This window comes from Cucumis sativus, chromosome 4 (assembly GCF_000004075.3).
Source record: "Cucumis sativus cultivar 9930 chromosome 4, Cucumber_9930_V3, whole genome shotgun sequence".
In the NCBI taxonomy this organism is placed as follows: Eukaryota; Viridiplantae; Streptophyta; class Magnoliopsida; order Cucurbitales; family Cucurbitaceae; genus Cucumis; species Cucumis sativus.
The window spans coordinates 17,957,494-17,980,055 of record NC_026658.2 but is presented as its reverse complement, the minus strand read 5'-3'; the positions used below and the strand labels follow the sequence as shown (position 1 = coordinate 17,980,055).

Below are 22,562 nucleotides of genomic sequence, written 5' to 3'. Positions count from 1 at the left end.
AAAAAAGATAGATAAGGTAAATGGAGAGTTAGATATGCAATATATCTAGAAGGATCGGTATCTAAACTATGTTCATTTGATTATGATATAAGCAATGTTGACCATACAAATTTAAGTTTTAGATAGAATGTTGGCAAATAAAGTTTGTGTTTGTTCTTCATTTATGATGAAATATTATTAAAAATAAAAAAATATATAAAAGATTATATCCCTTAAAAATTTGAAGCGTTAGTTTATTTACTAATTTCAATGTGGTTTAGTGTATGGTAATTTCATCCAACATTTTGTTTACCCTACTTGAAATTTAATAACGTAACCAAATGCAAACAATAATAATAACCACATTTACATTACTTTATTTATAAGTTGATTTTTTAAAAAAAAGAAAATAAATTAATCAAAACAAATAGTATAGACCTATTAAACAAAGGTTTTGAAAGAATTAAAATTGAAAAGTAGAGAATTAAATTAGTATTTAAACAACAAAAACAAATGGAACAAAAAAAAGGAAAGCAATATGTACCATAGGGCGGGGGTTCATAATGATTATTTTGGCATTTTTTTTAAGCAATATGTAGCATTTTATTTATTTTTTATTTTTTACTTAAGCATTTAAATACCCCACAGATATTAATAATTTTCTGTTTGGAAACAAATAATATTGGACAAATGTTTTGAAATCATAAATTAAAGTTAATTGTTGTTAAAAAAGGGGTGATCATGGATCATGTATGTAGGTATTTATGTGATGAAGTTTGAAGCAATATTTTGTAAAGAGTTAACAACACTTTGTTTATTTAAAAATAAGAAAAAGAAGGTAATATAGAATTTAATTCTGAAAAAGAAAGAAAAAGAAAATTAAAAAAAAAAAAAACGATGTGTTAATTGGGAATTAAGAAAAATAATGGAAATTGAGAGCATATATAAATAAAAAAAAGGTAGGGAAGGTTTGAGTATCCATCCGGTTTTTAATATTTAATGGAAAAAGGATATTATTTTCTCGTGTGAAGAAGAGTGCCGTTCTTCGCATGTTACAAAATTTCCAGTATCAATCTTCTCTTCTTCATCTTCCAATTCCCTCTTCGTTCTCGTCGTCTCTCGCATGGCGGACCAATAATCACAAACTCAATTCCCATTCTCTATCAAACCATAATTCAATCCCCATTTTCCCCTAAACTTCTACCCACCCCCGATTTCTCATTCTTCTCCTACTCCCAACCTTATTCTTATTGCATTCTTCTCACCCGCATTGCTTTCATCACTCACCCAGACTCCTTTTCTCTTCCCTTCCTTCCATTTTCAATTGCTACTCTCAAGGTCAGTATTCTTCCTTCTTCCTTCCTTTCATATTGCTTATTTTTTAGGATTTACTTTGGTTTATTTCGTTTTTTAGATTTTTTTGTTTTTGATTATTGCTTTTGGAATCCAAGTTTATATTATGCACCATGCTCTAGGGTTTTATTATTTACACTTCTGTTAGTTGTTGTTATTTTTTTCCTGATGTTTTACTCCACTTTAGGGGTCTTCTCATTGAATTTTCTGCGGGGTTTCAAGTGTTGCTACGAAATTCCGAGTCTTCTCATCTGTCCACGTTGATAATAATCTTCATTCCAATCTCTACCGCCATTTTACGCTGATATGTGGGGCTTCTGAGTCATTCACACTTGCATCTAATCCGTTATTTGGGTGATGATGAATGAGGGAAAGAGAGTTACTCTTCTTCCTTCCCTTGCATTTTCTTTCAAATAGTCTTTATATCATTGCCATTGCGTTCTTCTGCGGCCAGGCCGATTGTCATAGTGAAGGAGGTTTCAAGCAATATTATTATTGTGAGTTGGAGCTCAGTAATGATTTCCTTGTCTTGCATGGATATGCTCAGTGATTGTGATTTACAGGGTGGATTTTGTTGTCGGTAGAGAATAAATCTGCAACGTAAGGGTGGAGTTTGCGAGCTTTTATTTAGGTCAAGTTAAATCTTTCCTTTCCATCTTTCAAAGAAAATTGTAATATTGGCTCCGACTCTTTTATTTCATTGATGCATTTATAAACCTTAATAGAACTTTCGTGCTCTTTGGTGGGCATTTGGTAGGACTAGTACTTCTGGTGGTGTTTTGACTTAATATTTATTCAAAGAATGTGGTAAAGGATGCAAGAAGTGTTATGCAGTTATGTTTGATCATGTTTAATACTCATTATGGAAAGAAGTGAACCTACATTAGTTCCAGAGTGGTTGAGAAGCTCTGGAAGTCTTTCTGGGAGTGGGATTGCTCAACAATTTGCATCGTCTTCTTCTCACTCAGGTATTTTATAATTTATTGTATGTTGGGGACCAATCTATTCGTTTTCAATACTATCTTATTTTGATTTTAAGGATTATATGGTTTAGTTGTTTTTCTTCCTTTGTGGTGCTTACTGCCCATCGCTATTTTATTACATTCAGTAATTTGGTATTACTCATTGTTTACTAGATATTTCTTCTCAAGGTCATTACTCGAGGAGTAGAACATCAAAGAGCATTAGTGATATAGATAAACCTCATTTTGATTTCTTGGATTGGTCATCTTCATCAAGCACGAGGAGGAGTTCTAGTAATGGCTCTGGAAAGAATGCTTATAGTAATTTTAATAGGAATCATCGTGATAGAGACCGGGAGAAGGAGAAAGATATGTCAAATCATGGGGACTCCTGGGGTTACGACTTTTCTAGTCCTCTGGTAAATGTATTTTCCAGTAGAGCAGAGAAGGAAACCCTGCGACGTTCTCATTCAATGGTGTCTAGGAAGCAAGGTGATTTATTTCCTCAAAGAGTTGCTGTCGACTTGAAAAGTGGAGGCTATAATCACAAGGCTAACAGTAATGGCTTTCATTTAGGAAGTACCATTAATGGTATCACTGATAAGGCTGTTTTCGACAAGGATTTTCCATCACTTGGATCAGAAGAAAGGCAAGGAGGACCAGACGTAGGAAGAGTATCGTCTCCTGGCTTGACCACATGTGTTCAGAGCTTGCCCATTGGAAGTTCAACTTTGATTGGTAGGGAAGGATGGACATCAGCTTTGGCTGAGGTGCCAACTACAGTCACGGGCAGTCCGGCTGCTCCATCATCTATTCAACAGACTGCCAATTCTGGATTGGGATCTCCAAATGCTACAACTCCACGTAAGATGGCTGAAGCTTTAACACAGGCACCAACAAGAGGTCGTGTTACTTCTCAGTCAACAGAGGTAGTCACTTTCCTCTAAACCATTTGTAGGAAACATTAATGCAGTTGATATAATGTAATTCTTTGTTTTTAGTTATCTGTCAAGACACAGAGGCTTGAGGAATTGGCCATTAAGCAGTCCAGGCAGTTAATCCCAGTAACGCCATCAATGCCCAAAGTTTCTGTAAGTATTGTCCATCGATTGACATTTATTTATTTATTTTTTGATATCTGCACGTATTCTTTTATTTTTAGTTTTTGTTTAAAATAGTTCAGGCAACCAAAATCTATATTTTTTTCTATATTATTATGTTTGTCTTCTGTGTCTAATAAAATTTTGTTTCGTATTTTCTGGCCAATTGTATTGGTGAAGAATTTGCTTTAGTGATGTAAAAGTTGTTAATCCATGGGCAGAAGCTTTTTAACAAATTGTTTGCATGTATACTTCTTCTCATGCTAACCTCAGGGCCCAGACAGGTTTTGGAAACAAAATATGGGTAAAATAAAAATAGATAAAATGTGGTTAGCTAAAACATGATGGTATGGTGTTATCAAATAAGTTGTTCAAATTTGGATATTCTGATGGCATAGTCCCTTGAGACAAGTTGTTCTTATCTGTTCACCATTGCATTTACATAATTGAACATTCATGGTCATGAGAATGTGTTGGTTGCAAACTTGCAGTGTGATGTTGTTCTTCTAGTGAGTGTTGTGAATTGGGAAATTTCAGTAATAAAGTGAATGAAACTAGTTCATTCTCGTTTTTGAGCACAATCATTTATGGTTTTATTTTATAGCTGAATGTGGAAGATCTCTAATTGTGACCGTGTGGCACTTCTTATATGAACATTTCTTTTTAAAAACAATAATTAAATTTGTTGTCTCCAAGTTCAGCACAACAATTGTAGATTCATAGCCTAAGCTGAGTGAACAGTTTACTCACATGTAAGCTACTGCAAAAGATATTTATATATGGGACCAAGTATTGTATATTTTTCAGAATTGGAGCTCCATAATGAAGCCACATAAGAAACATTTTCTCAAAGATATGAAGGTTCTTTGTAGGGGTCTAGAATTTTTTCTATTTCTTAAATGCAAATCTCTTGTAAAACAGATCAATGGAATTTAGCCATAATCGCACTAAACAGACTCCCTTGTTCTAACTTCCTGTTCCACTGCAACCCATTGGCCAGTACAGCAGCTAGATAGGGACCTAAGGTCCAGAGGATCCTACCATACCCTACAAATGAATGGTTTCCCTGGTGCTCGTTTGTTGATCCTATTCTCCTTTGATTACCAAGCCAACCTTCACCATGTTCTATTATTTTTGTGTCTGTCGACTCAATCCCATTTTGGGCAATGCTGATTGCACTGTTTTGTATAATCTGATAATTTTTGTTTCAAATTCTGTGTGGCTTTTTTTTTTCAAGACTTGAAGGGGGAACGGTTGACGTTTAAACATTTTGGTTGCAGAGAATCTTTCATGGTTATTGTTTTTGTAATTACTGTCTTGCTCAAATCCTCCATAATTGGGTGGCCTGCCTTGGTGCTATTGTTCTTTGAGGGGAGGGGCTTCTTCCACTCTGCCCTTAGGCTGTTTTCTTTGTGATTAATACAAACTCTTGTTTCTTATCAAAATATAAATGCTAATGATGGCAAGCGAAAACAATTGAATCTTAGAGGAAAAGGTATTTATTGGAAACTTTTAGTGGTGATTTTTTTTTTATTCCATACGGAAAATATTTTCTGGTGAAATAATGTTCTCTGCAACCTTGTACATGAAGACAATTGTAACGAATAATTGAATGTGTTGACTGCAAATGTACTATACATTATCTCAAATTTGATGTCTCATTTTCTTCTCAGGTTCTTAGTACTTTTGAAAAATCTAAGTCCAAAGGAGCATCCAGAACTGCTGAAATGAATGTGCCTGGCAAGGGCGGTCAACAACAGCTCTCTATGATGCAACATAATAGTCAGCCTCTTCGAGGTGGACAAGTCAAGTCCGATTCTCCAAAGACCACTCATGGAAAATTTCTGGTTCTCAAACCGGTATGGGAGAATGGCGTGTTAAAGGATGGCTCAAATCCTATTAATAACGTTAACAGTAGAACTGCAAATTCCCAGCCTTCTTCTGTTGCCTCTTCAGCAACATCTAACACTTCAAGGAACCAAAACAACCTGACTCCTTCCTCCTCTCTGGAGCGAAAGGTAGCTGCATTGGATCTGAAATCAGGATCCACTTTGGAAAGGAGACCCCCTTCTGCTCAATCACAAAGCAGGAGTGATTTCTTCAATCTCATAAAAAAAAAGACTTTGGTGAATGGTTCTACTTGTTTACAAGATTCGGGTATCTGTACATCTCCTATCAAGGAAAAATCTGGTATAGCGAATGGGGAAGTGGTTAGTGCTGCAGTGCATCCTTCTGCTGTTACTGATGATGAGGTAGCTAGCAATGGCGATACCTCTGAAGAGGTTCAGAGGTTTTCTGAGGTTGTGAATAAGAGTTTGAGCCCTAACAAAGCATTATGTACAGACGAGGAAGAGGCTGCATTTCTTCGTTCTCTTGGATGGGAAGAAAATTCAGGAGAGGATGAAGGACTAACGGAGGAGGAGATTAATGCTTTTTATCAGCAGGTTTGGTGCTTGCTTCCCATCTGTTCATTAATATTTTTGCATTCTGCATTACTTGTTTATCATTGTTTGATTTTTTTTATTTATTTATAGATTTCCTGTTCTTTAATGCTTAACTGTGTTGAGAGCTTTCTGGTCAACAATACGCATGGTCTTGAATTAAATTATGCCTCTTCTTCCATATTATTTGATTTGGAAGCCTGAATAACCATAAGCGTGATCAGTCGTCATCAGGACAAGATATAAGCTTATATTCCCTGGAAGTCATGTCATGAATTCCTATGTTCAATAGCTCAAGAAATTAATTATCTTCGATTTCAATGTTAAAATATTGTAACTGTATATGCTTCTATTTAGCTGTTTGAAGCGACTAGTTAAGGTACTTATAACTTATAAATCACCTTAGGTATTGATCAGTGTGATACTCGAAATGGAAAATAAATCATTAGTTTGTAACCTTGACCTACAAATTATGCATGAGACATCATTGCCTCGTCCTTTTCTTTTTCTCCTTTCATTCTGAAGGGGACAAGGGTATACTGCTTTGATATTTGTTCATGAGAATATTAATGATTGAATCAACAATATGTAGTAGTGCAATGAAATTTGACATTAGGCGCGAATTGCTACAGTAAAGATAAATGTAAGAACTCAATTGTGATTATTCAACATTTTTCCAGTACTTGATATTCACTCAATTATTTTGTTGCAGTACATGAACCTGAAGCCATCTTTGAAGCCGATTAGATGTAAGTTACCAGAATCCTCCAGTGCTGTCTGAATATAATCATCTTTCATGTGGGATCTTTGTCAGTTTAAACTCATCTGACTTGGCAATCCCAAAGAATATCAACTTGTTTTTGGGGTAAGTTGTCTCGGGTTTCTTACAATATTTTCTTTTAGGGAGTAAAAGAAAGAAAAAGTTGACAATGTTGGGCAGGAAGCAGAGAGTGAGTGTTTGGTTTAACGAAGTGCAATAAGTTAATAGGGGTCTCTGCTTGCATACAAGTTTACATCTTGATTTTTTTGTTTTTCTTTCTTTTCAATTTTTTTTTGTCTGAAGAACACAGTTAGGAAGGGATCAGATAGGTGATGTACTTTATTTTTTTTTTTGTTTGGAATTGCAGCTGAAGATGGCACTGCAATTTGCATATTTCCAGTATTGGGCCCTTTTGTGTTACTCTTTACAGATTGATCCTTGAAAAGGCCTGATTTACTTTTAATGAGTTTAAATAGGGAAAAGAAAATTTTAATTTTAACAGTTAGTCTTCATCCATGGTTCTCCTTTTCTGTTTGTTTAAAATTACTTTGTTCTTAATAAGCATTCTTATTATTACATGGCTTTTCTTCATTTTCCTATTTTCGCTCTTCTATATTCCTACTTTTTCTTCGTCCTTGGCCTAAAAACATTAATATAGAGACATTTTTCTCTAAAACCTCAACATTGATTGGCCTAAAAAGATTAATATAGTAATAATGATAAATAAAAGCTGAGACCTAAATAAATAGGGAAATTACACTTGAGAGTTAATTGTTTAAGAAATTTACCAAGTTCTTGAATATATATTGTGCTTGAGACGTAATGCAAATGTATGTTGCTTTTTTCCTTTTAAAAAAATTATTATTATTGTAAAATCATATCTCTTGTATATAGTTTAGCTATAATGTAAACATTAAATTACGCATTTTGAAACCTATATACATATATCCATGTATATAGCTTTTGGAAATATTAGATAAAAAAAGAAAGAGAGAAAATAGATATATGCTTATGCAAATAAACAAAATATTATAAAATATTATATGGTGTAAGAGTCTATTTTTGAAAATAAGAAAAAAAGAAAATAGTTGAATGTTAGTACACTGCTTTGGTTAGACTCGATGTGATACCCTCCCCACCTGAATGAGTTGTTTTGGGGGTTGCCCTTTGAAGTCGAGGAAGCGAAGTTGCGAGAACCCCACTACGCAGTTGAATGTTGTAGAGGATGCACGCTCCATCCGGAGGTGTTTACGCTCCCCACTCCGTGGTTCACAAAACACACATCAAATGCTCCATCAATTCTTCCAACATGCATGTGCATTTACATTCTTAAAGAATAATATTATAAGATCCAAAGTTGAGAGAGAAAAAAAATGATTTAATTCAACAAAATGAGTAATTAATGCATTATTTTGTCTGATTTTACAATAAATATATATAATATTATTTATTATATGCTAAAATAATTACCATTTCAAAAAACTAATCAAAACTACAACATTTTATGTGCATTGCACCTTTCTTGACTAGTTAATTATGAAAGCCTAAATTATAAAAAATAAATGTTCATTAACTTTGTCATGTAAAAACATAAATATAAAAATAAGTTAAAATATACTTTCATTAATCAAATATTTACACCCAAAATAAAATAAAAAATTTTAAGTTGAAACTATAATATCAAATTTTCATCATGTCAATATTTCTATTGATATTTTTACATTTTCATGGATTTGATACCGATATGAGAGGTGAATCAACATCTCCATCACATCGTAGAAAAATCATTGAATCACAACGAATAAATATCAAAATAATATTAATATAAATAATAGACAAATCACTTAATCACAAAAAGTAAATACCAAAATAATATTAATATAAATAATAGACATGTTACATAATTCATTTAGTAATTTAATTTAATTTTTTCAAAATTTTGATTTTGTAACTTTTTAAAAAGTATCCATCGAAACATATCCATAGAAAATTTTCAAAATTTTCAAAATTGGATTGATATTTTTATCAAAGTTTATGTAAAATTAATGCTTTAATATATCTATCCACGTTCCACGTTGATATTCTAAACTTTTATTTAAAACATAAAATTCCATTAAATATCACCCATTTCTAAACTAAAATTTCTCCTTACTAAAACATTGATTAATCAAATAAAAAAATTATATGGCTATTAAACACAAACTAAATTATTAATGTACAACTTCATTAAAATATTTAAATCCTATAATTATTTGGTGTTTTAATTATTTTCTTTATTCTCTTTAGAGCCAATATACCTTTACTAAATGTGAAAATTTATTTATTTATTTGTATAGAAGAAAAGAAGGGAGGAAAATAGAAGAAAAATAGGGTTGAAGTAATTTGTGCTATACTAAAGTGTGATATATTTATTTATTTGATTAGTTATTGTTTTAGTGTGTTTTAAGGAGAAAATTTTATTTTAGAATTTTTTGAGATCTCGTCAAATGTTATGTTTTAACTTACACATTTTGGTTGATGAGAAAATTAGTGTAAAATTTGGATTAACAACAGTACTTTTGAATGATTTTAATTATACTTATGAAACATTTCCATAGTTTAGGCAGATATTAGAAAGTTTTATGATTTTCATCTAAAACTAAATTCAAGTGTACTTTTGAATATTTTTTTAAAGCTTAAAATATTTTTGAAAATTTAAGAGTATTTTTTTTTGATTGAAACTATAAAGTTGAAAGATATTTGTATGATTAACCAATTATAAAATCTAAAACATTTATGAATGAATCATTTTATTAAATCGACATTTGAAGAAGCGTCCCTATGTGATTGAAATTATATCCATCTGTAATAATTTAGAGGTTTTGCACAATTTTTTCAAACTAAACCTGAAAAAGAAGACATTTGATAAGTTACTTGAAATTTAAATTGACACAATAAATTGGAAATTTCACTAAAATTTTAAAATGTTCAAATTTCTAAACATTTATGAAATCGTGTTTGGAAAAGGATTATTTGAACTAAAATGACAAAAATCGAAAGTAGCACATTTTAAAAACTTACATTTTTGTTTTTCTCAGACAATCAAGGTTGGAATCGACCGTAAGATATAATGTAATTTCGTGTATCGGAGATTTGACCTAAATTTTTGTGAACATATAGTAAAATGCATCATGGAACTAATTTTTCGATTGTGACGAAAATACCCTCATAACTGAAAATATTATTATTATATTAAAAAATGGAATGACTTGCTCGGAAGTTTCTCTATCAACTTTCAAGAAATGCTTTACAATTGTTTCGACTCTCTCATTTTCTTCCTCCTACATTCATATCTTTCAAAGCCATCAAAGAATATAAGGTGAATATGACTTACTATTGTTTACAAATTATGTTTTTATTGACATTTACCTAATGATTAGGCTAGCAATAATTTCTTTTAGGTATTTTCGTACATAATCTCGATCGGTTCTTATTTAAGGATCTCAGTCGTGTTGTTTTATATTTGCCCTGAGATTAGTATAGGGTTTCAAATCTCGACTGAGTTTTAATGATTTCACCTCGAAATTCTGGTTGTCTTTTTAATTTTTTTTTACGTATTTGCAGAATGTCTCGTGTATTTGTTTGTTTTGGTGGAGAATGGAAAGAAATTGAAAAAGAATACGCCACAGGTCAAATGAAAGGGTTAAATGTGGACGCTAATATAAATTTGAGGAGTTTTTAGAAAAAAATTATAGAATTAATGAGATAAATTATGAGTATGAGTTGATTATGAGGTTACTTCTCCAACGTGAAATCCCTTATATATGATTTTGTTATTAGTAATCAATAAGATCTTCAAAACAAAATTAACTGGGGATGATATGTTTCAAGTAGCAGTTCTGGTTTGGAAGGTATTAATTAATTCCATCCCGTCAATATAAGAGTACTTTGACGTCATTTACTATTTGAATGGCCCCAACAAACATTAAATTATTGTCAGTTGAGTCGAATGTTCAGTTAATCCCATAATACAATTGCTATTGGATTCCTATGGGTTTTTCTTGAATATCGATTGAGTATGACATTTGGTATTTTTAATTTAGTTTAGGAGGATCGTGAGCTGCTGTTCAGCAGCAAGTAAAGGATTTTGATGATAGTTTTCAAGGATTTTTATCTTTACTTTTGAATGTCTACCCTAACCATAGATTATTTATGACATTAAGTTCGTGATGATCAGTTTTACGAAAATAGTGTCAAATTATATTAAATAAATGAGTTGATCTTCTAGTATGGAGACTAAATCTTTACAAGTTTAAGATCTATGTTTCAACAACAATGGCAGGAGGCAAAATGGAAAAGGAGAAGGCAAATGCAGGGGCGAAGAATGCAACACCATTTCAAGGAGGGATTTCATTCCATAAATCCAAAGGCGAGCATATTCTCAAGAATCCCTTGCTTGTTGACTACATTTCAAATGTCTGGAACTAAGAGCACCGATGTGATGCTCGAGATCGGTCTCGGTACTGGTAATCTCACAAAAAAGCTTTTAGAATGTGGCAAGATGGTTATTGCTGTCCGAATCGATCTTCAGACGGTTCTTGAGTTGTAGAGGCAGTTTAAGAACATCTTACTCTTCTCGCTTTAATTAAGGCAGATTCATTAATTGGTTATTTCTCATCAGATGTGTGGTTGTGCTTGTTTAATTATGAATTTGAGTTTGTTGAACTTGAATAATAATTGACTAGTTCTTCAACTTGATGTGCTCAGTTTATTCAAGGAGATGTACAAGACTGAGCTTCCTTATTTGGATATATGTGTAGCAAATATTCCTTATCAGATATCATCTCCTCTAACATTCAAATTGCTAAATCATCAACCTTCTTTTCCAAGCGCCATTATAATGTTCCATAGATGGGGCGATTCAGGTCAACCTGGTGACAAAATTCATTGTCGTTTAACTGTTAACACCCAACCCCTAGCTCTGAGTGTCACACCTCCTCAAAGTTGGGAAGAACAACTTTTGTCCTCTTCCTAAGGTGGACTCATCTGTTGAGCCAATGGAACCACGTATTGAAGTGAAGCAGAAGGAGTGGGATGGATTTTTGATAATCTGTTCAATCCAAGAGAACAAAACTTTTTGTTCGATTATTAGGCAGAAAAGTGCCATTTCTTTGCTAGAGAAGAAGTACAAAACATTTTGTGCACTTAATGTTCTTCAACAAGATTTTGCAGATAACGATGATGGTGATTTTGATTATTCGAGATTTGACGATTCAAACGAGGATCAAACCATGAAGTCGATGGTGATGGAGATGACAGAGGATCAAAATTCCCTTAAACTTTACTCATGGGCTTAGGCTCAAAAGTCATTTCCAACCAGCAGTATGGTATTGGCGCATTTTTTTTTCTCCCGTTCTTATATTTCTTCCCTCTTTTTGCCTTGAGAAAAACTACTTGTGAATCTTCATTCATTGATGCTCAATTCAATCCTTTTCATCTTCATCATTCCTGTAGTCTGACGATGGTTCTTGTTACTCAAACACTACTTCGAGCGAGCAACTATGAATCATGGAGCACAGCGATGATAATTGCTTTGTCTGAGATGATAGTTATGTAAAAAAGTAAAAAATATATAAAATTTATTAAAATATGAAAAAAGTTATATAATGTGAAATTCTAACCAATTTTGATCATATAAAATCAATAAACTTAAAATTTAAAATAATATGCAAACAACAAATTGTAAAATTTAAAATTAAAAAAAATTAAATAAATATATTTAAAATTTAAATTTGAAAGCTGGAAATAATATAGGAACATTTTTAAAAATAGAAAAATAAATTAAAATATTTATCAGCTATAGCAAAATTTTGAATTTGATCACTGTTAGTCTCCTATCATTCTGTAATTATCACTGATAGAATTTGCTATAATTGTAAATATTTTGTAAAATTTACTATTTTTAAAAATTATCCAACATAAATGTTGAACTATTTAAAATTAAAAGTTAAATTAGACATATAAATCTAAAATAAATATAGCTACTGAAAAGAAAATTTAAAATTTAGATCCAATTTTTGAAAATCAAATGTTAAATTAATCTAAATATTGAAAATTTAAATTTTAAAATTAAATTAGCATATAATTATGAAAAATTAAGAGAAGAAAAATAATAAGACCGGATCCTACGGGTGAATAGAAAGTTGGATCTACATTGGATATCACCTAAATCACCCCATCTATCCTCCCGAGGAGAAGTTTGGTTTCAAACTTCAGTTCAAATAGGAGAAGTGCGCCGTGCTATGTATGATCCACATCTCACGGTTAGGGTTCATGAGAACATTGAACTATCTTGTGGCTGAGAGCCCTTACCGTCCAGACACAACGACACAACTATTAGGGACACGCTCTACCATTGAGCTAATAGCTCGTCGTAGAAAATAATAAGAAAATAAAAACAGACAATAAACATATATGTGAAATAATAATAAAATAAAGAAAAAACTAAGTTAAGAAATATTAAACATATAAATACTAAAAATAATAAAGGAAGAAAACGTAAGGCCACCTGCAAGAAAAGTAAAACAAGTCATAATAATTAAGTCTATAACACACATTTATTATTTGCAAAAATAGTAAAATCAAAGTTCAACTCACATATACAAGATGTAAAATGTCATAAATGCCCTTGCTACTAATATACCTGATACACCTAATATCTCTTGATACATCTGATACACCTGATACTTCTTGATACATTTGATACTCTTTGATATACTTATACATTTGATACTTTTTTATCATAACTTTTGAACCTTGATACACTTGATGAACCATTTTAATATTATTTGATATACTCAATACCCTTTGATATACCGAAACATCTTAATACACCTAATACTCTTTGTTACACTTGATACCCTTTCGGCCTTGATACTCTTAAATGCTTCATTAATAAGTTTAATACACTTGATGCCCTGTTAATAAACTTGTTATGCTTGGTACACTCAACAAATTTCATACGTTTGATACACGTGATATGCTTGATACACATGATGTACTGTAGATACACTTAGTATTCTTCGCCGATACACTCAATTGATCAGATACACTTGATATGCTTGAAATCTTACTTATACACTTGATACATTACTAATATACACTTGTAAACTTGATTGATATACCTAATAATGATTCACTTTACTAATATACTAATATACTTTAATAATATATTGTTGATATTTTTTGTAATGATACACTGAGTTATATCATTCATATATTTATTTAATAAATAAACTACAATAAATATTGTGGTAATTATATTTTTGTTAGATTTTGATAATTAAGTTTACTCAACTCAACCCAACTCAAGCCGAAGTCCTTTATATCAAAGAAAAAAGATAATAAAGGACAAAATAGAACAAATGGAAGATATGAGTGTTTCTTAAAGGTAAAAAGGTGTGGATTTTGATTTTTGATATGAAGTTTTAAAAGATTTAAGATTCAAAACCACGTGGGTTGCTCAAAATCTTCAAAATTATTTATATCAAAGTCACACATGAATAAAAAATGATTCATGTATAGTCCAATTTCTATTTTCTACGATAGACCCTTACTAGAAAAGTGTTGCACCTTAATTAATGATTTTTACCATTTATGTGATGTTCATTAATTAATTACATTGTAATTTTTCATCTGTTGTTCAGAAAAAAAGAAAAAAAAATGAAGATCAACAACAAAAGAATGGCCAAAAAAGAAAAAACGGAAGATCAACAGCAAAAGAATGAGCAAGAATATACCATCTTGTTCGCATTCTGTTCCATTGGTAAGCTCTTCTTGAAAGGTATGTTTCTTCTCCTTTATTAACGTAATTAGATTATTTTTAGGTGATATTATTCCGTACATATTATTATGATATTATTTTCTTAAGTGTATTTCTCTTTGATTATATCTAGGTTTGTACCTCTACTAAATTATCAATGAAACAGAGATTCATTTTATAGAAAATCAACACTCTTAAATATATTCATTGTTGAGATGATGAGTTTAAAGCGTGACACAACATCCATGTGACGAAGAATCAGAACTGTAATTCTAATTAATTATGATTAATTTGCACAAGTAGAACAAGTACTTCTCACCATCGAGATTTTATTTTTAATGTTTAGAAAATAGTTTGTTACAAAGAACTGTGAATATGAAAATGTATCATCCTGATTGCACATCAAGAAAATAAATTCATTTGCTCCTAAGCAAATAAAGTAAATCAAGATACTATTAAGGGTTTAAAGTGTTTGAAGAGGAGTAGTTTTGCTAAAATGCAAAAACATAAGTTCGTGTGTTTTGCTAAATTCTCAGATGGAAGTTTAATTAGTGCTAATATCCTAGTTGAGAAATGTTTATATACACTTTATTATTAGTTTTGAAAGAGCCATAACTAATTATTAGGAGAAAATTAAAGAAAACCAATATGGCCTGTGATATTTCTTTCCAGGTAAGATCTCTACTATAACTCCTCATTAATTTCCCACAATCAGCTTCTTTATGGGCTAAGTATCTTAAATAATTGTACGTGTTTATTATTACTTTATACTTTAGTTTAGATGTTCGTTTTTTTCTGACCTTGGTGCAGCCTTCTCCACTGCCATTGACAGCATGTTTGGAGAGTTTTTGTTTTTGTTTTTTGAATTAATGTATTGTTAAGATTTTATTTTTCTTGAAAAAAATGATAAAATGTGCTTTAATTATATGGCCTCTTCTTTAGTGGGGAATACTTAATTCACTTTAATTTACATTAATGCAATGGATTGAAGAAAAGGTGCACCAATGATGATCATATTGGAGCATATCAATTTAAAAAATTCTACCTTATAATTGGAGGTCTAATTTTTAATAACCAATGGAGACCAAATCCCATGAGACAACTAAATTTCCTTTGCTTAGTTTTATTACTATTATTTGAAATTATAATGAGTGTGATGGATTCAAAGCATAGCTTTTGTAGCCGACTTTCTTCTTTTCTTCTTTCAATCCTTTTCCACTTGTTTCTTAAATATAAATATTATGTTATGAAAATAAGAAGAAATGATGTATTTTGATACCGTTTCATATGGATGTATTTACATAAGTAACATAATAAATGTTCATATACAAATATAGTAGAAAAGTAGCAAGTCTCACGAGGAGAAATTAATTATTAATAAACAAAAAATGACATTATAGGAATTATGAATGCAGATATATATGAAGGAACTTCTACTACTGAGTTTTAAAAATTTTGGATAATTTATACAAAATCCCACCTTAACTTATGACTAGATTTTATTGGTATTTTTTACTAAAAAGTTTTCTTTTTAATTTATTCCCTTATTTTGAAATTTGCTTTTAAGAAAATACATTTCCACAGTTGTTTTCTTAAAATATGAATAATATTAATAGGGTAATTTACATCTGTATAAGAAAATATAAATTATTTACGGAAAAAAAAAATGGAGGACATATATTACTTTGTATTATTTCAGAAATATCCCTTAGCACACTTCAATATTCTCACAACCAATCGTCCTCTTCCTTTATTTTTTTCGGCAACTTCATTGTCTTCTTCCTTTATTTTTCTTTTGTTCTTCTTCGTTTATTTTTTTCAGTGACCTGGTCTCTACTTGATAATCACAGAGGCAATATTTCTCCATATCCATCACCTGCGACAAGTATTTTCACACAACCGATGTTCCACATCCATCACCGACTTAAGAATCCAATCGAGAGACCTAAAAATATTTTGTTGCTAAAACTATTTAACTTTTAGTAACATTATTTTCTTTGTTGCTAATTTTTTTAGTGACGCGAATTAAAAATACGTTGCTAATAATAATATTTTGTGACAAATTTTTTTTGTCTTGCTAAATCTAATCATTTACTGACAAAAATTATTTGTGTCACTAAATGACAAATTACTTGTAGTGTTAGATCTGATCTCTTTAGTATCATACTCTTCTTGTGTAATATGCATCCCAAACTTCCTTTGTAGTTGGACATAGTATTGTAGTAGTCATATAATTCGTCAGTAAGTTCATTCATAATTAAATTCTTATATATGAAATTTGACTCTGTCCATGCGTTGAGATTTCAAATCTCCTCCTCAATTGGTTTTTCTTTTGGAATCATTGGTTTTTCGATAGTGCATGTGACAACGTCAACCAACTTCTTCATATGGTTAGGAAGAACACAACATGTTCTGCTTCTAATAACGCTTGAATTGAGCTCCTTTGAAGCGAAATGATTAGTTGAGATATGAAGTCATTATATCACTCTAGATTGAATCTGCCATTGTGGCAGAATCAAAATATCTTCAAATTGTTGTTTCACTTTAATGAAGCTATATATCGAAAAGATAAATCTACAAAATAAGAAACTAGTTAGTTGTATGGTTGAGTCACAGATCTTGATTTCTCTAAAACGTTTCATGACTTTGTTTAATATGCAAACAATTATGGAATTGTCGTGCGGTTCACAAGAATAATAAAAGATAAAACAAGATGAAAATAAACAGAAAACCAACATTTAAATGATACTTGCTCGAAATTGAAGAAAAGAAAGAAAAGACTTGAAGGGAGAGAGAATGGAAAGGCAAACAGTAAAAGGAGAAAGGACGTGAAGTATCTGTAGTGGAGCAAAAATGTAATGGTCAAACGTGGTAAATGTTTATAATGTATTTGGTAAAATCAAATAATATATGAAAAGTAATTTATACGAAATGGCAATGCATGCGTCTTGAAAGCAGCAATGAACAGAGGGCCTCACCATAATATCATGCCCCACCGAATCCAGAGCCCTTTTTGTTATATTATGTTTCTGCTTCACCCTTGGTCCATGGTATTTGGATTACTTACAAACAATTATAAATTCTAATTTAGATAGGGAAATATATATATAATACAAAGGAAAGAAGAATTGAATTGAATTTGAAATTGAAACTTGACCTTAAGTTTCTCCAAGGGTCATTTTTATCCCTTTGATCTTTGGCTTCCTTCTTCCCAATAGCCCCGCCCCCGGTTAGAGGCTATCTATGCCCATTGCCCCTCCTCCCCCTTTCTAGATTATTTCGTTTTCCTCTGTATTTATGATCATTACTTACACATGCCTCTTTCCATTTCTTTTCCTTGCCTACTATATTTGAACTCACCTTCTTCCCTTTCCTTGTTTTTTTTTTTTTCTCTCTTTTTCTAATTTGACTATTCAAAGCCTTCGTTGGCCACTTCTTTTTCACTCACTTTTTCTAATATAAACATATTTTACTCCAAAAAGTAAATAGTAATTAAATAGCAAAAAAGGGAAACAAATAGCTAGCCAATAGAAATTTCACATAATATTACTGAGTTTCCAATCCAACTCTCATTTCTACTATTTTGATGTTTTAAGATTACCTTTATGCTTTTGCTCTTGATGCTCCAAATATATTCTAATATCTCTCAAATTTTCTAAATGCATTTGAGCCTTTCAAACACCTTCAATATATATATAAATGAGTGATGGAGTGAAAGTAGAAACTTATTGTGTAACACTATAAGATAGAATATTAAGGCTTTTGGATATGGAAGGAAAGTGTGTACAAATGCAGTACGTAATAAAATGAAACTTCAGAAAGGAGGATAAAACCCCAGAAGCCACCGGCTTAAATATGTGCTCTATGCCTCTATCAACCCATATCTATCTCTCACACTAACCGACTCCCTCCCTCCCTCCCTCCCTCCCTCTCAACAAATTAAGGTGAATATAAAATAATAAGAATAAATTGTTTTAGAAGTCCTAATGGGCAACTTCTTTTTGGCCTTCTATAAAATAAAAAATTAATTTATGTTTTGTCCTTTCCAAGTCAGTTTCGTATATAAAGCTTCTCTCCCTCAATTTGTCTTGCTCAGAAACCTTACACTTCTGTTTCTTACATTAAACTGGAGGCCACAAATCCTTCCATCTCTTCCCATGGCTACCTCAATCAACAATCCCCAATTCTCTCATTTGGATTCTTTCTCTAACCTCCGCTCCGACTCATCACTTCGTTGTTGCAATTTCCCTTCCATTCCCACCAATCATCTCCTAATCAACAACCACGACGACAATGAAGATTTCTCTAGTGACGATGACAACGACAATGACTCTGATTTTACCCATTTGATTCGTAAAGGGATTCAAGAATTGGAACCCTCCATTTTGGACCCCAGAGATTTCGGAACGGCTGATTGTTGGATCCACCGAAATGAATCATTGGTTCGTCTTACCGGTAAACATCCCTTCAATTCCGAGCCGCCGTTATCTCGTTTGATGCACCATGGGTTCATCACTCCCGTCCCTCTCCATTACGTTCGTAACCACGGTCCGGTACCCAAGGCTAAGTGGGAGGATTGGACCGTTGAGGTTTGCGGTTTAGTAAAAAAACCAACCCGGTTCACTATGAATCAACTCGTAAGCGATTTCAGCAGCCGTGAGTTTCCTGTCACACTCGTCTGCGCCGGAAACCGCCGTAGGGAGCACAATATGGTTAAAAAAACCATTGGCTTTAACTGGGGTGCAGGCGGGACTTCCACCTCGGTCTGGCGAGGGGTTCCACTACGAGACGTTCTGAAACGGTGTGGTATCTTCAGTCGTAAAAAAGGAGCACTCAATGTCTGCTTTGAAGGAGCTGAATGTCTGCCCGGCGGCGGTGGGTCCAAGTACGGTACTAGTATCAGAAAGGAAATAGCCATGGACCCAGCTAGAGATATAATTTTAGCCTATATGCAAAACGGGGACGTACTGTCACCGGACCATGGTTTTCCGGTGCGGGTTATCATCCCCGGTTTCATCGGTGGAAGGATGGTGAAATGGGTAAAACGCATTATCGTAACAACACAAGAATCCGATAGCTATTACCATTATAGAGACAACAAAGTCCTCCCTTCCCATGTCGATGAAGAATTAGCAAACGCAGAAGGTATAAATAATTAAAATAAATCCCCATAAATCTAATACAAAACAACCCATTTTAATTTCAACCCAATAAGATCATAATCTAATTAATAATGTATTGTGGATTAACTTGTAGCTTGGTGGTATAAGCCGGAGTGTATTATTACTGAGTTGAACATAAACTCGGTGATAACGACCCCATGTCATGAGGAAATCTTGCCGATAAATTCATGGACGACACAACGGCCATACACGTTGAGGGGATATGCATATTCTGGTGAGTAAGTCATTTATTTTGGTGATATATATTGAGGTAGGTGAGTATTTTATTAACGAGGGGAATTGAATAAGTAACTTTATGAATAATTAATTAGGAGGAGGAAAGAAAGTGACACGGGTGGAGGTGACTTTAGATGGTGGTGAGTCGTGGCATGTTTGCGATTTGGACTGTCCTGAGAAAGCTACAAAATACGGCAAATATTGGTGTTGGTGTTTTTGGTCACTGGAAGTTGAAGTTCTTGACTTACTTGCTGCTAAAGAAATTGCAGTACGCGCTTGGGATGAAACTTTCAACACTCAACCTGAAAAGCTCATTTGGAATCTCATGGGAATGATGAACAATTGTTGGTTTCAAGTGAAAACCAACATGTGTAAACCGCATAAAGGAGAGATCGGAATCGTTTTTGAACACCCAACTGTACCCGGCAACCAATCCGGCGGATGGATGGGTAAAGAAAGACATCTCGAAATATCCACCGAATCCAATCAAACCATGAAGAAGAGTATTTCGTCTCCCTTCATCAACACAACCTCAAAGACTTACTCCATCTCTGACGTTCAAAAGCACAACTCAGACCAATCCGCCTGGATCGTCGTACACGGCCATGTTTACGACTGCACCCGTTTCCTCAAAGACCACCCTGGGGGTATGGACAGCATTCTCATCAATGCCGGTACCGATTGTACGGAGGAATTCGACGCCATTCACTCGGACAAAGCCAAAAAAATGCTAGAGGAATACAGAATCGGCGAGTTGATCACCACCGGCTACATATCGGATTCATCGCCTAACAACTCCATCCATGGGGATTCTTTTAGTTCTAATCCTCACTTGGCTCCAATAACAGAAACGAGGCGCGTGGCTTTAATCCCGCGTGAAAAAATTCGCTGCAAATTAGTTTCCAAAACGTCAATCTCACACGACGTCAGACGGTTCAGAATCGGCTTGCCTTTAGACGATCAAATCCTGGGATTACCTGTAGGGAAACACATATTCCTATGTGCAAATATAGACGGTAAGCTCTGTATGAGGGCCTACACACCAACCACCTGCATCAATCAAGTCGGCTATTTCGACTTAGTGGTCAAAATCTATTTCAAAAACGTGAACCCAAAATTTCCAAACGGCGGACTCATGTCTCAGCATTTGGAGTCTCTCCCACTTGGTTCCGAACTAGAAATCAAAGGTCCGTTAGGCCACATCGAATACACCGGAAACGGAAATTTCGTGGTGGACGGTAGAGTAAAGAAGGCAAAGAAGCTAGCAATGTTGGCCGGCGGAACGGGAATAACGCCGATATATCAAGTGGCGCAGGCGGTGCTGAAGGATCCTGAGGATGAAACAGAGATGTTTTTGGTGTATGCGAACAGAACGGAAAATGATATTCTGTTGAAGGATGAGTTGGATGAATGGAGTAAAAGGGATAAGAGGTTTAAAGTGTGGTACGTTGTGAATGAGAGTGTAAGGGAAGGGTGGGAATATAGTGTGGGAGTGGTGAGGGAGAGCATTATGAGGGAGCATCTTCCAGAAGCTTCGCCGGAAACAATGGCGTTGGCTTGTGGACCACCGCCAATGATTAAGTTTGCTGTGAAACCCAGTTTGGAGAAGATGAATTACGACACTACTAACTCGTTGTTGGTGTTTTAGCCAAACTGTGATGGGCTGTTTGGGCCTCATGTTATTCCATAATTCCCCTCTTACCACATAACACCACCCCCACAGTTTCTTCTTCAACGCATCCCCGTCGTAGTCGTCTCCATACTCCTTTCCGTAACCCTGTCTCCTTTCTTCTCCCATGGCTAACCCACTCTGCCAAAGCAACACGACACCAAGATCGTTTGGGGAGGTTGACGAACAACAAGTGGATGAAGGGGAGAAACAGGGCAGTTCAAGCTGTGTGGAGGTGTTTGAAGCCGCCATTGATGAGCTTCACAGGTCGTTTCGGGTTCTTAGAAGATTGAGTAGGAGAAATTTTGACGCACAAATGGGGATCTAACGATGTGGGTCAGCCCTGCACTCTCAGATGAAGATACTTGCATTGAAGGATTTGAAGGTGAAAGGGGAAAAGTAGTGAATTTGCTAAAGAATCAAGCGGTGAAAGTTGTTTTATCACGAGTAATGCACTGAAATTGAAAATATGTAAGGAGATTTGGAATTTCTCTTGAATTTGAGGTGGATTTACATGTTATAAGATTGTATAACTTGTAATTGTACTGATTGAAACAATTAAAATTACATACTATTTTTTAAATGGAAATTAGGTTATGATCCATTTCTTCTTTTTTTTTGTTGAAATTAAATTATGAGAAATATAATTAAATTATGATGGTTAATTGGACTAGCTCCTAAAGAAGTCCTAAATTTCTTGTATATCTTTTGTGGAATTCAGATAATAATGGTGATATTGGACAGAAATAGGTTTTAGTTTCTTTTTTGTTGCACAAGGAGATTTGTTTTCTTTATTTAGGGAGATGTTCCACTATTGTTTCATGTCCTCCATAAATTGTATCATTACTATTAAGGATCATGTCAAATATGCCAAAGGTTTCATTTCTCTTTTTATAATATTTTACCCTACTAGATTTGGGATGATCTCCATCTTGAAATGATTTGATTTCAAATTTTGATTTTGAACTAAACAAGATGCACCCAGGTTTTATTTGTTGTAATTAATGAATACATCTTGTTTTGATTTCTTTTTTGTTAATCTGCTTTTGAACTTTTTTTTCTTAATTTTTCATTTAACAATAATAATGAATTTAGTTA

General features: G+C 33.2%; 2 protein-coding genes, 1 long non-coding RNA gene and 1 pseudogene across 8 annotated transcripts; 3 read left to right on the top strand and 1 right to left on the bottom strand.

Moving 5' to 3' along the window:
- The first annotated feature begins 958 nt into the window (after positions 1-958).
- LOC101213356 lies at positions 959-7,107 on the top strand. 5 transcript variants are annotated; one of them, XR_969287.2, is made up of 7 exons: positions 960-1,317; positions 1,520-2,300; positions 2,469-3,223; positions 3,296-3,385; positions 5,068-5,838; positions 6,548-6,700; positions 6,963-7,107. XR_969287.2 is itself a non-coding variant. In XM_031884436.1 (7 exons), the coding sequence occupies exons 3-7, from the start codon at positions 2,195-2,197 to the stop codon at positions 6,614-6,616; spliced, it is 1,791 nt and encodes a 596-aa protein (XP_031740296.1). In that variant the 5' UTR covers positions 960-1,317; positions 1,520-1,829; positions 1,896-2,194; the 3' UTR covers positions 6,617-7,107. The 5 variants fall into 5 exon arrangements, 4 of the variants coding, with proteins under 4 accessions (XP_031740297.1, XP_031740296.1, XP_011653820.1 ...); XM_031884436.1 differs by having other exon boundaries at positions 1,520-1,829; positions 1,896-2,300; positions 6,548-7,107; XM_011655518.2 differs by having other exon boundaries at positions 2,469-2,786; positions 2,871-3,223; positions 6,548-7,107.
- Positions 7,108-10,909: 3,802 nt separating this feature from the next.
- On the top strand, positions 10,910-11,931 carry LOC101213593 (annotated as a pseudogene).
- A 4,685-nt stretch (positions 11,932-16,616) lies between these two features.
- Positions 16,617-17,455, bottom strand: LOC116403512. The gene is made up of 2 exons (XR_004216286.1): positions 17,375-17,455; positions 16,617-16,970 (listed from the first exon to the last, which is right to left on the bottom strand). It is a non-coding gene; the product is annotated as an uncharacterized LOC116403512 (long non-coding RNA).
- Positions 17,456-18,481: 1,026 nt separating this feature from the next.
- Positions 18,482-22,068, top strand: NR1 (nitrate reductase [NADH]-like). 2 transcript variants are annotated; one of them, NM_001280565.1, is made up of 4 exons: positions 18,554-19,541; positions 19,653-19,793; positions 19,891-21,393; positions 21,519-21,757. In NM_001280565.1, exons 1-4 carry the CDS (start codon positions 18,554-18,556, stop codon positions 21,755-21,757), a joined length of 2,871 nt encoding a protein of 956 aa, NP_001267494.1. The 2 variants fall into 2 exon arrangements, with proteins under 2 accessions (XP_011652901.1, NP_001267494.1); XM_011654599.2 differs by having other exon boundaries at positions 18,482-19,541; positions 19,891-22,068.
- Positions 22,069-22,562: the final 494 nt, after the last annotated feature.

Coding starts and splice junctions, on each gene's coding strand:
- NR1 (NM_001280565.1), top strand. CDS start 18,554: ATGGCTACCTCAATCAACAATCCCCAATTCTCTCATTTGGATTCTTTC. Junction 19,794..19,890: donor GAGGGGATATGCATATTCTG/GTGAGTAAGTCA, acceptor ATAATTAATTAG/GAGGAGGAAAGAAAGTGACA. Junction 21,394..21,518: donor TAAGTTTGCTGTGAAACCCA/GTTTGGAGAAGA, acceptor CCACCCCCACAG/TTTCTTCTTCAACGCATCCC.
- LOC101213356 (XM_031884436.1), top strand. CDS start 2,195: ATGGAAAGAAGTGAACCTACATTAGTTCCAGAGTGGTTGAGAAGCTCT. Junction 3,386..5,067: donor CATCAATGCCCAAAGTTTCT/GTAAGTATTGTC, acceptor TTTTCTTCTCAG/GTTCTTAGTACTTTTGAAAA. Junction 5,839..6,547: donor TTAATGCTTTTTATCAGCAG/GTTTGGTGCTTG, acceptor ATTTTGTTGCAG/TACATGAACCTGAAGCCATC.